Here is a 14,613-nt window from a genome sequence, read left to right as displayed (position 1 = left end):
AAAAACACCCAAAGACCGACCCTGCTCATCTGAGCGAACGTGCCTTAGGCATGCTGCAAGGAGGCATGAGGACTGCAGATGTGGCCAGGGCAATAAATTGCAATGTCCGTACTGTGAGAAGCCTAAGACAGCGCTACAGGGAGACAGGATGGACAGCTGATTGTCCTCGCAGTGGCAGACCACGTGTAACAACAGCTGCACAGGATCGGTACAGCCGAAACATCACAGCTGCGAGACAGGTACAGGATGGCAACAACAACTGCCCGAGTTACACCAGGAACGCACAATCCCTCCATCAGTGCTCAGACTGTTCGTAATAGGCTGAGAGAGGCTGGACTGAGGGCTTGTAGGCCTGTGGGTAAGGCAGGTCCTCACCAGACATCACCGGCAACAACGTCGCCTATGGGCACAAACCCACCGTCGCTGGACCAGACAGAACTGGCAAAAAGTGCTCTTCATTGACGAGTCGCGGATTTGTCGTACCAGGGGTGATTGTCGGATTTGCGTTTATCGTTGAAGGAATGAGCGTTACACCGATGCCTGTACTCTGGAGCGGGATCGATTTGGAGGTGGAGGGTCTGTCATGGTCTGGGGTGGTGTGTCACAGCATCATCGGACTGAGCTTGTCGTCATTGCAGGCAATCTCAACACTGTGCATTACAGGGAAGACATCCTCCTCTTTCATGTGGTACCCTTCCTGCAGGCTCATCCTGACAATGCCACCAGCCATACTGCTCGTTCTGTGCATGATTTCCCGCTGGACCGGAATGTCAGTGTTCTGCCATGGCCAGCGAAGAGCCCGGATCTCAATCCCATTGAGCACGTCTGGGACCTGTTGGATCGGAGGGTAAGGGCTAGGGCCATTCCACCCAGAAATGTCCGGGAACTTGCAGGTGCCTTGGTGGAAGATTGGGGTGACATCTCACAGCAAGAACTGTCAAATCTGGTGAAGTCCATGAGGAAGAGATGCACTGCAGTACTTAATGCAGCTGGTGGCCACACCAGATACTGACTGTTACTTTTGATTTTGACCCCCCCTTTGTTCAGGGACACATTATTCAATTTCTGTTAGTCACATGTCTGTGGAACTTGTTCAGTTCATGTCTCAGTTGTTGAATCTTGTTATGTTCATACAAATATTTACACATGTTAAATTTGCTGAAAATAAACGCAGTTGACAGTGAGAGGACGTTTCTTTTTTTGCTGAGTTTATAAGGGTCTTGTGTACTGTGAAGGACAAAAGCTAACCTACAAACAAAGAATTTTCAAGTCTGCGTCCCAAATAGCACCCTATTTCCTATATGGTGGGACCTGGTCAAAAATAGTACACGTTATAGGGAATAGGGTGCCATTTGGGATGTCCTCTTGGAAAAGGAGGAAGGTGAGAAAAGGGTGTGAGACGGTCCAGTACCTCTTCCCGTGCACCAGGGCTCCTGGGTCCTTGGACAAGGCTTCCAGCTCCTGCACCTCATCCACCAGGGTCTTAAAGCACACCTTCTTCACACTGGCTCAAAAGGAGCAGACGTCACCAACAGGCATTCATAACCACAGCGTTAAATACAACACTATTCCTTATATTATACAGTTGGATTATACTGTATCTCTATGTAACACACCATCCCAAATCAGTCCAAGAAGCTTTCTCAAAACTGTACATGCAATCTGAATCAATTCTGCATATCAGAGGCGAAGTAGATGTCTGGTAAATAACACCTAAATGAGCTTTTAGTTGCTGGTTCAATCTGCTGTAAATGTGATTCCTCTGGATTTCCCAGAACTATGAGACTGATTCAGAGTTGAGATACCTAAACTAAGTCTCCCATTGACCTCAATTAATAATTTCATTCTGAATGGTCCACATTTATATAACCTCTGAATCGGACAGTATTAGAATACATCTCTTGCTATGAATCAAATAACTATAAAATGTTACACCGCATGTTATTTATTGGTGTTCTAAAGAGTTTCTCAAGACATTTCTCCTAGAGCAGAATCTGCAAAAAAAAACATGATATACCGGTAACTATAAATGTTACACCTGCATGTCTGAGACCTGTTTAGTATTTATTTAGTATTTCCCATTTCCTGACTTATTTATTTTTAAGCAAAGAATTTTCAGCTGACACTAGAATACGTTTCTGAGTGACAGGGTGAGGGCTTTGCATAGGTGCTTTGTTGTGTTTCTTGTGGGACTGGAAAAACATGCCTAGAGTGTAAAATAAAGTTATTAACCGGTTCTCATGCTTTAAAAATAACAGTTCTGTTTCGGGAACAGTATGGATCGTTTTCTTTTGCGGTTCTGATTCTGGATCTCAAAAAAATATATATATTTTCCGCTTTTCGGTTCTGTTCACTGAACCGGTTCCAACCCCGGCCCCACTGAGATCCTATAAATTACTTCTATATGTAATTCTATATGTAATTCTATATGTAAATGTCTACATGTGATCTAAGGAATTTCCCACGAGCAGGACATGTGGAGGGGGTGGTGGTGATGAGTGGGGGGAACTCACACTTTGTAGGCTACGTCAAAGACCAGGGAGGTGACAGGGATGAATATCAGGCCCATCCAGAAGACTCCCGAACTGAACATCATGTCCGCCTGAGACACGCACATACAGAAAAACAGGAACACATTCCTTTTTATTTATTTTTTGTTTTTATTTCACCTTTATTTAACCAGGTAGGCTAGTTGAGAACAAGTTCTCATTTACAACTGCAACCTGGCCAAGATAAAGCAAAGCAGTGCGACAGAAACAACACAGAGTTACACATGGAATAAACAAGCGTACAGTCAATAATACAATAGAAAAAAAAGAAAGTCTATATACAGTGTGTGCAAATGGCATGAGGAGGTAAGGCAATAAATAGGCCATAGTAGCAAAGTAATTACAATTTAGCAGATTAACACTGGAGTGATAGATGTGCAGATGATGGTGTGTAAGTAGTGATACTGGTGTGCAAAAGAGCAGCGAAGTAAATAAAAACAATATGGGGATGAGGTAGGTAGATTGGGTGGGCTATTTACAGATGGACTATGTACAGCTTGCAGCCATCGGTTAGCTGCTCAGATAGCTGATGTTTTAAGTTAGTGGGGGAAATGTAAGTCTCCAGCTTCAGCGATTTTTGCAATTCGTTCCAATCACAAGCAGCAGAGAACTGGAAGGAAAGGCGGCCAATGGAGGTGTTGGCTTTGAGGATGATCAGTGAGATATACCTGCTGGAGCGCGTGCTACGGGTGGGTGTTGTTATCGTGACCAGTGAACTGAGATAAGGCAGAGCTTTACCTAGCATAGACTTATAGATAACCTGGAGCCAGTGGGTCTGGCGACGAATATGTAGCAAGGGCCAGCCGACTAGAGGTCGCAGTGGTGGGTGGTATAAGGCGCTTTGGTAACAAAACGGATGGCACTGTGATAGACTGCATCCAATTTGCTGAGTAGAGGTCATTGCAGACAAAACAGGGCTCAGTAGGTGCAGCAGTAAGGGCTCAGATTGCTTTTGGCAGTCTTGTTACATCTTTTATAACAACCAAATTACCCACAATAAACAAATGAATAGGCAAAATAATTACATGGGTCAACCCAGTTTGACAATACATGGTAATCCACTGTGACTAAATAACACATGTTGCTGTTTGGGTTTTAACTATGATCTTGAGAAGCCTGAAGAAGAAGAAGTAGCTTTGGCAGTTAGTTACTGTGGTGTTCTTTACCAGGCTAGTTAGTTACTGTGGTGTTCTTTACTAGGGTAGGCAGTTACTGTGGTGTTCTTAACCAGGGTAGAAAGTTACTGTGGTGTTCTTTACCAGGGTAGGCAGTTACTGTGGTGTTCTTTACCAGGGTAGGCAGTTACTGTGGTGTTCTTTACCAGGGTAGGCAGTTACTGTGGTGTTCTTTACCAGGGTAGGCAGTTACTGTGGTGTCCTTAACCAGGGTAGGCAGTTACTGTGGTGTCCTTAACCAGGGTAGGCAGTTACTGTGGTGTCCTTAACCAGGGTAGGCATTTACTGTGGTGTCCTTAACCAGGGTAGGCAGTTACTGTGGTGTCCTTAACCAGGGTAGGCAGTTACTGTGGTGTCCTTAACCAGGGTAGGCGGTTACTGTGGTGTTCTTTACCAGGGTAGGCGGTTACTGTGGTGTTCTTTACCAGGGTAGGAAGTTACTGTGTTGTTCTTTACCAGGGTAGGAAGTTACTGTGGTGTTCTTAACCAGGGTAGGCGGTTACTGTGGTGTTCTTAACCAGGGTAGGCGGTTACTGTGGTGTTCTTTACCAGGGTAGGCAGTTACTGTGGTGTTCTTTACCAGGGTAGGCAGTTACTGTGTTGTTCTTTACCAGGGTAGGAGGTTACTGTGGTGTTCTTAACCAGGGTAGACGGTTACTGCGGTGTTCTTAACCAGGGTAGGCGGTTACTGCGGTTACTGTGGTGTTCTTTACCAGGGTAGGCAGTTACTGTGTTGTTCTTTACCAGGGTAGGAGGTTACTGTGGTGTTCTTAACCAGGGTAGACGGTTACTGCGGTGTTCTTAACCAGGGTAGGCGGTTACTGTGGTGTTCTTTACCAGGGTAGGGGGTTACTGTGTTGTTCTTAACCAGGGTAGGCGGTTACTGTGTTGTTCTTAACCAGGGTAGGAGGTTACTGTGGTGTTTTTAACCAGGGTAGGCAGTTACTGTGGTGTTCTTTCACTCTCCAAACAGACCAATGGGAACCATGTCCAAACCCCTTATTCCAATTATTCCCTATCAGTAGAGAAACCTCCATTTCTGACAAGGAAGAGGTATTGGACAACATACCTGTGGACAGAGTGGAGCGGGGGGTGGGGTAGGGTGTAGCTGATCTAAGGTCAGTTTTGCATTCAACCCTCAAATGATTAAGGTAAGCATGTAGCTAATCCCAGATCTGTGCCAAAAGGCAAATTTTAGCTAGAGTGGAGGAAATACAGTAGGAAACACTTCTTCATACTTATCACATTTTCTATGGCATTTTTGCCCCAACCCATTAATTTCCTGTCCTGATGGCAACTGTTAGCTACAGTGACTGGCCTCAAGAGCAGGTGGGGAATGACGGTGCAGCGGAGCGGGATGCCTCCTCAGCAGACAGGCCACTGGTGAGGGATCAATGGGAGTCTCAACTCGAACCCCCGAAACCCTTCTCTACTCGCAACCTGTTGCCCTGATGATGCCTGAAGGGCTTTCACTCGATCCTCAGTACAAGGAAAGAGAAACAGAAGGGGAGCAGCAACACATGAAAGTCCACTGAGTTCAGTTCTAAAAGGTAGTCTTTCCACTGATCTATAAAAAGATGGTGGGCAACTACAGCTGTGTATGTTCCATTTGGTTTGGTGGGGCGGAGACAGAGAGGAATCCTCTTGGCGTGGGCCGTCACATCCAGCCGTCTGCGCAGGGCTTTGTTTGCTTTGGCCTGGCTGCTGTGAAACTATCGGTCATTACATGTCAAAAAGCAAAACACACGCCTCCTCGCATCAGCAATTTGGGCAGTACATGCTTGTGCCAGTTGTTCAAATCGCAGGGGCCCCCAGACAAGGGTCTTCCTGTAATTAGGAACAGGCCGGACCCTGGGATGGCGCCTTAGGAGACACACACACACACACGGATCAATGTCAAAGTTATCAAAGGGTTCAGGTGTTCCTAAATGAGCTAATCTGCTCTCCATTATCAGGCAAATGGACTATGATGTCTGACAAAACATCGGGGAAAGAGGAAATCCCAAATGAGTGGAAATCAAAATGGCTTTTTCCGAATGTTTGAAATGGTATTGGAATGAATGGAGCTTTTCTATTTTGGCCAGCAGTGACCAAAATACAAGTAGAGGGGAAACTACATAAGCGCACAGGACATATTCACGTCAAGTTTGAAGTTAGGCAGTCCCGGGTAGAAACATAAAGAAAAGTCTATCGTAACGCCAACTTTAATTATTTTTGTTTTCATCCAATGTATCACACATTTTAATAGCCGCATTTAAACTGTCTCGAAAAATTAACAAAAATAAACCGTGGACAGTGTCTCAGCACATTAAATACATTAAATCGAAGTCAACGAGCATGGAAAATAAACCAGCTCCTAATTTAAACCACAACTTCTTACAAATACTGTTCCAAAATATAATCATAAATAATTCAAAGCACAAACAATATATCCAAAACAACAAATCATTACTAAAATATTTACAGCAAACTATACTGAAGGACTGACTATTTCACTAATCTGTAAATTCAACGCTCAACTAAATCTTAATAAATGTTTATCTGTTGAGGATTTGAAGACAGACACACTAAATACTGGCCGAGCCAGCCATTTTGGGAGATGCTAGCGATGGAGCTGGGGTGCAGGTGGGTGTATTTTTAGGACAAACGAATAAACTCGTCTGGGCGGGCAGACAGTGGTGTCCGCAGCTACAGGGCAGAGTGTTTTGACAGGCTGTCAACCCCCTCACAGCCACTGGAGACACAGACACACACCACACACACACACACACACACACAGCCAAGTTAGAAACGTTCATAGCCATAGGTGAAAGAACATTCAGCGTGTCACTTAAATCCTTAGATCTGGTTTGGAGCAGACCAGCAAGATCTGGTTTGGAGCAGACCAGTAAGCTTTTCTTGCTGTTGCAGAACTGTAGAAGGCGATTTGTTTGCTGTACACATTCTAAATGTATTTAGATCTACAAAATGAAGCAGTGGTTTCACTCTGAATACGATATGGACACGCCAACAGTCGTTTGTCATTTTTCACATTCTTAAAACTTTGCGTCTCAGTCTAAGAAAACAGATTTTTCAAACCATCCTTTATGCGACTGTCAAGGGACAGACTGATCCAATCGGCTCAGAGTTGCGGCGTCTGATTACTATGCTTGGATGCATTGATCAGGGGGTCTCAGCGCAGCGGCAGTTGGCTGATCATGCCTGGCAGGCCACAGTGATAGTGTGGCTCCAAGAATGTTAATGCCTGCCATTGTGATGGTAAATATGAAGGAAGGACAATCAAGGCCTTCACTATTCACCCCGTTCTGAGGCCTTTGGCTTTAGAAAGCATAGATTGAGAAAAGCCAACTTTCCACACACGCCCACTGCATACGCACACACACACAGAAGCACGCAAACACACACCTCACTCTTACCACGTCTCTTTCTGTCATATCTGAAAGGCTGTCAGATTTGAGTCTCTCCCCTTTTCTCTGCACGGCCCTGGTGTTGCCATAGCCAAAGCCTCTGGATGCTAATATTTGGACCTAGCAGCCTGGGCGCAGTCTCTTTGTACGGCAATTTTTTTTATTGGGCCCGATGAAAGGACAAGGTTTTTTTTTAAAGTCAAATCCAGTCCCAGTGAGTGATTTGGTCTACCTCCATCCATGTCCGTTTGGCTAAATTCAGCTGGCTCTACCGGACCATACGACTGGGGTGGAAATTGGAACAGAGGGGTAGACTGTTCTGCTATGGAGCTAAGGATCTAGGGAAATTGCTATTGGGTGATTTGAGGGTGCAGATTGCTATGCTACAAGTTGAAGCTGGATCTGTACGTTTGGCCAAAAAAGCCCCAAAAAAGTCCCTCATGACCAGCTCCATGCTACCACCCGAAACCAAATCCTTAAGGTTATTGAGTGGTCGGATAGGCTGTGTAAACAGGCGCAGAATGAAAAAGCCAGTCCCTGAGGATGATGGGAGAGAAAAGAGATGGAGGCAAACTTAATGCCCTGAAGAGAGAGCGAAGGAGAAAGAGAGAGCGAAGGAGAAAGAGAGCGAGAGAGAGCAAGAGTGTGTGAGGGGCCTTGTTCGGATACGGCCCACAAATTCCCTGCATGTCATCATTGGAACGCAAAAGCAAATCTCTAACACCCCCACCCCACTAAGCTTTTACTATGGAAAACTTAAACTGGGCCTGCTCAATTGGGTCCATCTGTTTACTCTCTGCGTGTCGCCTCTCAATAGCCCTGAGATATCCCGAAGAAAAACAGAGGACAGAACGCTAACAAAAACAGTAATAGCTCAACAGAAGTCATCCAGGCACAACTGTCCGATAGTGATTTACAACGTGACTCAAGAATTATTAAAGTGAGATAGATTAGCCGACAGACTGTGTCAGTTTGACATGTATTAGCTCACGGATAACGACAAGTACGCCCATATCCATGGCCATTCAACTACATATACTGACACGCATAACACACACACACACACACACACACACACACAGCAAAGTCTCACACCATGGACTATCCCGTGGCTTCCACAGCCGCTCAAGTCTTCCATAAATCATTGGGTTTTCAACGACAGTGCAGAGTGGGCTACCATACGACACAGGCGCGGCTCTTAAAGGCCTTAAGTATTCCTAAAACACAGACACAGAGGGAAACCAGTGGAGGGGACAAAGTCAACAGAAATGCTGAAGTGCCTTTAATTCCATCATAGGGCTGTCACAGGTTTAATAGTGAGGAACCTTGTGGGTTCTATAAAACCACAGTGGGCTGGGAGCCTCGTTTCACTCGTCCCCCAGAGTTTTTAGGGGTCCCTGGTGATTTTGGAGATAGCGGAGAAATTACGAGATCTGTCATCTGTGGCCCTGCTACTTCAATCGCAGGGCCACTGGTGATAGTGTACACACACACACACACGCACGCACCCGCACAGGGACACCTGCACCGTCAAAACACGCACGCACACACCATCTCTATGGTCCTAGACTGGTCCTTGCTGGGTGGAGCTGGCCTGAGTGTAGAGAGGATGGGTTATCAAGTGAGGTGCAGCTGGCCTCTGTGGCATTCTGTAGGGGCATTCTTGTTCTTCAAAGCAAGTGAGTCCTGATGAGTTGCCTGCACTGGAGGCTCTACAGTTGCACTTCAATATAAATAATTCCATTCAAACAAACGTGTGAGTGAATGTCACCATATTCCATACATAGTGCACTACTTTTGACCAGAGCCCAAGGAGACGGCGAACTTACCTTACATTATCGGTGTCCTGGATTTCTTCTTTTTTTTTTTTTTTTTAAATACCTTTTTATTTTACATGAACTAATATGTAGCCCCTCCAAGTACTGTTAACGTTTTATGACTACGACTGATCAAAAGTAACCCAAAAGGCTTTGTTAATCCAACATTTTTTGGGGGTTCAATTTCAGAAAAGTTAACTTTCAGTGAAGGTTCTCAGGACACAAAAGACATACAAATTGTGAAGATAACCTTTAATTCTACTCTCTTAAATGTTCATATTTCATTCGTATAGAAAACTTCTCCATCTGTCTCTCTGCTGTAAGTCTGTAGTATGCCAAAATATGAACCTCTCCCTTCTGAGCAAAACACTGAGGAGAACGTGTTGCTTATCGCTTGGCACAAATTGCGGGAGGAATGTGATGCGCACCTGTTGAGGGGTGAATCCAAAGTGTCGATGACAAGCGGTCAAGTGAGTGTGAGAGTGAGGGGAAGTACTGTTCCCTGCAGACGCTGGCAAAAGCAAAGGAAATGGCAGGTGTCGGAAAGGCACAGAGTTATCTATGCTCTAACATCCTTACAGCTGTGTTGTTGATAGCGACAGGAAATCGCCAGGAGACGGGCCAGGGTGATGGCGTTTGCCGTGTCATCTCGTAAGCTGTGCCTAAGCCCCTTACTATAGCAGCTCATGTCACTCCTCTGAAAAGATCAGATTTGAATCTTCCTTTTTAATCCACGTCAACTCAAGGCTAAAATATATGTGTGGTTTGGGCCTGGGCCAACCAAGCATCTTGTCAAACTTAAGATGTCTGTTTCAAGATGTTAAGGGATGGTCCAAGGCACCTGTCTTGTCAATCGTCCAAGTAAAGTTCAAACTCACTGACAATGACAAATGCTGTCGCATTAAGTCAGCCATTGCTCAACGTCTTTCTTGAATGAGGTGAATTGTGGAGTCAGAAACTGTAGAACAAGAAGCGGTGTCTATATCATCATGACCCTCAGGCATTACAAACAGAAAGACAGAGACAGAGGGGAGGGTGGGTGATAGAGGGAGGGTGGAAAGAGAGAGAGACCATGGAAAAGAGAGAATATGGGAAAGAAAGAGGAGGGGAAAGAGGCAGAGAGAAAGAAAGAGTGATAGTATGTGAGAGATCAAGTGAGAACGACAGAGCAACAGTGACAGAGGGAAAGCGAGTCAGAGAAAGAGAGGTGTTTGCTGCTAGTGCAGGGTCGTTCCATGTCATTTCAGCAATCCAAAGCAGGTCAATAGTACCTATTGCATTGCATTTTCGCTCTTCATATCCAAATCATCTACAGTTGAAGTCGGAAGTTTACATACACATTAGCCAATTACATTTAAACTCAGTTTTTCACAATTCCTGACAATTAATCCTAGTAAAAATGCCCTGTCTTAGGTCAGTTAGGATCACCACTTTATTTTAAGAATGTGACATGTCAGAATAATAGTAGAGAGAATGACTTATTTCAGCTTTTATTTCTTTCAACACATTCCCAGTGGGTCATTGCCTTTAAATTGTTTAACTTGGGTCAAACGTTTTGGGTAGCCTTCCACAAGCTTACCACAATAAGTTGGGTGAATGTTGGCCCATTCCTCCTGACAGAGCTGGTGTAACTGAGTCAGGTTTGTAGGCCTCCTTGCTCGCACACACTTTTTCAGTTCTGCCCACACATTTTCTGGCTCCCAGGTGTCTTTTATACAGGTAACGAGCTGAGATTAGGAACACACTCTTAAAGGGAGTGCTCCTAATCTCAGTTTGTTACCTGTATAAAAGACACCTGTCCACAGAAGCAATCAATCAATCAGATTCCAAACTCTCCACCATGGCCAACACTAAAGAGCTCTCCAAGGATGTCAGGGACAAGATTGTAGACCTACACAAGGCTGGAATGGGCTACAAGACCATCGCCAAGTAGCTTGGTGAGAAGGTGACAACAGTTTGTGTTTCTTCCATTTGCGAATAATCGCACTAACTGTTAATCTCCCTCGGCCTGGGGCTCCATGCAAGATCTCACCTCGTGGAGTTGCAATGATCATGAGAACGGTGAGGAATCAGCCCAGGACTACACGGGAGGATCTTGTCAATGATCTCGTCAATGATCTCAAGGCAGCTGGGACCATAGTCACCAAGAAAACAATTGGTAACACACTACGCCGTGAAGGACTGAAATCCTGCAGCGCCCGCAAGGTCCCCCTGCTCAAGAAAGCACATATACATGCCTGTCTGAAGTTTGCCAATGAACATCTGAATGATGCAGAGGACAACTGGGTGAAAGTGTTGTGGTCAGATGAGACCAAAATGGAGCTCTTTGGCATCAACTCAACTCGCCGTGTTTGGAGGAGGACCCCAAGAACACCATCCCCACCGTCAAACATGGAGGTGGAAACATTATGCTTTGGGGGTGTTTTTCTGCTAAGGGGACTGGACAACTTCACCGCATCAAAGGAACAATGGACGGGGTCATGTACCATCAAATCTTGGGTGAGAACCTCCTTCCCTCAGCCAGGGCATTGAAAATGGGTCGTGGATGGGTATTCCAGCATGACAATGACCCAAAACATACGGCCAAGGCAACAAAGAAGTGGCTCAAGAAGAAGCGCATTAAGGTCCTGGAGTGGCCTAGCCAGTGTCCAGACCTTAATCCCATAGAAAATCTGTGGTGGGAGCTGAAGGTTCGAGTTGCCAAACGTCGGCCTCGAAACCTTAATGACTTGGAGAAGATCTGCAAAGAGGAGTGGGACAAAATCCCTCCTGAGATGTGTGCAAACCTGGTGGCCAACTACAAGAAACGTCTGACCTCTGTGATTGCCAACAAGGGTTTTGCCACCAAGTACTAAGTCATGTTTTGCAGAGGGGTCAAATACTTATTTCCCTCATTAAAATGCTAATCAATTTATAACATTTTTGACATGCGGTTTTCTGGATTTCTTTGTTGTTATTCTGTCTCTCACTGTTCAAATAAACCTACCATTAAAATTATAGACTGATCATTTCTTTGTCAGTGGGCAAACGTACAAAATCAGCAGGGGATCAAATACTTTTTTCACTCACTGTAGATACTTTTGTACCCGTTTCCTCCAGCATCTTCACAAGGTCCTTTGCTGTTGTTCTGGGATTGATTTGCACTTTTCGCACCAAAGTACGTTCATCTCTAGTAGACAGAACTCGTCTCCATCCTGAGCGGTATGATGGCTGCGTGGTCCCATGGTGTTTATACTTGCATACTATTGTTTGTACAGATAAACGTGGTATCTTCAGGCGTTTTGAAATTGCTCCCAAGGATGAACCAGACTTGTGGAGGTCTACAATTTTTTTTCTGAGGTCTTGGCTGATTTCTTTTGATTTTCCCATGATGTCAAGCAAAGAGGCACTGACTTTGAAGGGAGACCTTGAAATACATCCACAGGTACACCTCCAATTGACTCAAATTATGTCAATTAGCCTATCAGACGCTTCTAAAGCCATGAAATCATTTTCTGGAATTTTTCAAGCTGTCAACTTAGTGTATGTAAACTTCTGACCCACTGGAAATGTGATACAGTGAATTATAAGTGAAATAATCTCTCTGTAAACAATTGTTGGAAAATTACTTGTGTCATGCACAAAGTAGAGGTCCTAAACGACTTGCCAAACTATAGTTTGTTAACAAGAAATTTGTGGAGTGGTTGAAAAACAAGTTTTAATGACTCCAACCTAAGTGTAGGTAAACTTCCGACTTCAACTGTATAAGTAACATCATTGAGTTACACAATAATTTTTTCGATACTTTGGGATGATTTGAATATGAAGCTTGAAAATACTAACATGGTTATAAGGTACCATCGACTTGCATTGGATTTGTGCCACAAATGCTAAAAAGTTAACATTTGACACAGTGACCGACAAAACCAAAGCTTGGGTGCTGTCATAACTTGTCCATAGACTGCTTACACGGTAAGCAAACCAATATGTAATTTTGTAATATAGTGGTCAGAATCTGGTAAGAAGGACGTAGGATGGGACAAACACATAACTTCAATAACAAATGTATCTGAACAGGGGGACGAAAACGTCACCAATTTCACAGAGAATACATTACAACGGATAACAAAACAATACCCGAGCTGCAGCTCCATACTCCTTGTCAGACAGAGAACTGATACTATATACTCGTTGTGGGATTGGTGTGGGCGGTCCGTGGTCGGCTTTTGACTATTTCTTTGGATTCCTCATGTCCCTACTCATTGTTATAAAACAGTTTGGTCCAAATCGAATATTAGGGACTATAGTTATTGAATATTACATGAATCCTATAAATTAAAATGGCCAATTTGGATGCAATCAATTAGCTCAAAGAGATCTAATCTTATCTGTTTCTAACAGAAACAATATCAGAACAATCTGAGATGGTGGGTTTCGAGGTGAAACGACCCTGTAGAGACCTCCCCTCTTCCTCTGCCACAACTGGGGCCTGGAAGGCCTGGTGTCATTTAGCAGGACTCTGATATGTTCTCGGGTGTCAGGAACATAATTCCAGTGTGATAATGTACTGAGGTCCCCACGGCTGAGCTAGGCATAGGGTTTCCAAGCTGTCCAGAGAGCACCATCACTCCCTTTACTCCAGAACTGCAGGGAGTGGATGAAAGCACCAGTGTGTGTGTGTGTGTGTGTGTGTGTGTGTGTGTGTGTGTGTGTGTGTGTGTGTGTGTGTGTATGTGTGTATGTGTGTGTGTGTGCGCGCGGGGATGCACTAAGGGAGGAGTGCCTTACGTGTCATACCGCAAAATGCATTTTACACACTTTACCTTAAACAGAACCAAACAGATATTCAGAACAATTTACAAATACAATGCTTAGACACAAATACCTGCTATAATATAACTTTGCTGACAACACCACCACAAATACTTCAGGTTTTAGTGTGAATTGTTGAATCGCTCCTTCGTACAGCGACGAGGTTTCACCGTCACCTGCAGATACTTAGGGGGCAAGCGAGGGTGACATAACAAACAGTGGGCTAATTGGGCCCAATTAAGTCATTCCGCAACACAACCCAGAATCTGTCAGTCCGACAGTCTAGATCCCCTCTGGCCCTCCGTTGAGAAACACAGAGTTGGGTTACGGCATAGACACATTGAAATCCTTCCCAACAACTACCACCCTTAGTCAGTAACAGAAATGTTAGGAGATACTGTACATTCTGTTGAGTTATGAATGACAGCATGATACAGCAGGGTTTATCACTGTTGGGGGGGGGTGAACGTTCCTAAAACATTTGTTAATTTTCCAACGGAGCCCTTACTAACGTTCTGGGAATGAAGAGGTGATCAGACATGTTTTGCTGGGTTTAAAGGAGGGTGGAGGGTAAGATGAGTGTTTACCTCGCCAGACATGTCCGGAGCCAGAGAGATGAGCGGCCACAGAGAGGAGTAGATACCGAAGAACACCACCCACAGGCTGATGCTGCCCCAGATGGCAATGTGACTGAACTGGAGGAGACAGAGAATGTTACTTCCTTTTGTCTTTACATAAATACAGTGTTGGCAGTGAGAGTTCCAACAGTAAATACAGAGTACTAACCATCTTATTGTAGAGTAATTAAACAATGACAGTTATTCTGCAAGTAGCTCTGCTGAAAAGCCTATGTCATGTGAATGGTTGCCAGGAG

At 44.6% G+C, this 14,613-nt stretch overlaps 1 protein-coding gene across 4 annotated transcripts in view; it reads right to left on the bottom strand.

Annotated features, from left to right (window-relative positions):
- Positions 1-14,613, bottom strand: part of atp8a1 (ATPase phospholipid transporting 8A1) — a 193,810-nt gene that overhangs the window by 8,093 nt on the left and 171,104 nt on the right. For all 4 annotated transcript variants that reach the window (XM_029725480.1, XM_029725499.1, XM_029725489.1 and 1 more), the window contains 3 exons: positions 14,327-14,434; positions 2,514-2,602; positions 1,412-1,504 (listed from right to left, as the gene is read on the bottom strand). In XM_029725480.1, the coding sequence (XP_029581340.1) occupies positions 1,412-1,504; positions 2,514-2,602; positions 14,327-14,434 (290 nt within the window). The remainder of the gene's footprint in view (positions 1-1,411; positions 1,505-2,513; positions 2,603-14,326; positions 14,435-14,613) is intronic.

This window comes from Salmo trutta, chromosome 3 (genome assembly GCF_901001165.1).
Source record: "Salmo trutta chromosome 3, fSalTru1.1, whole genome shotgun sequence".
Taxonomy (NCBI): domain Eukaryota; kingdom Metazoa; phylum Chordata; class Actinopteri; order Salmoniformes; family Salmonidae; genus Salmo; species Salmo trutta.
This window is presented reverse-complemented; position numbering and strand designations above follow the sequence as displayed.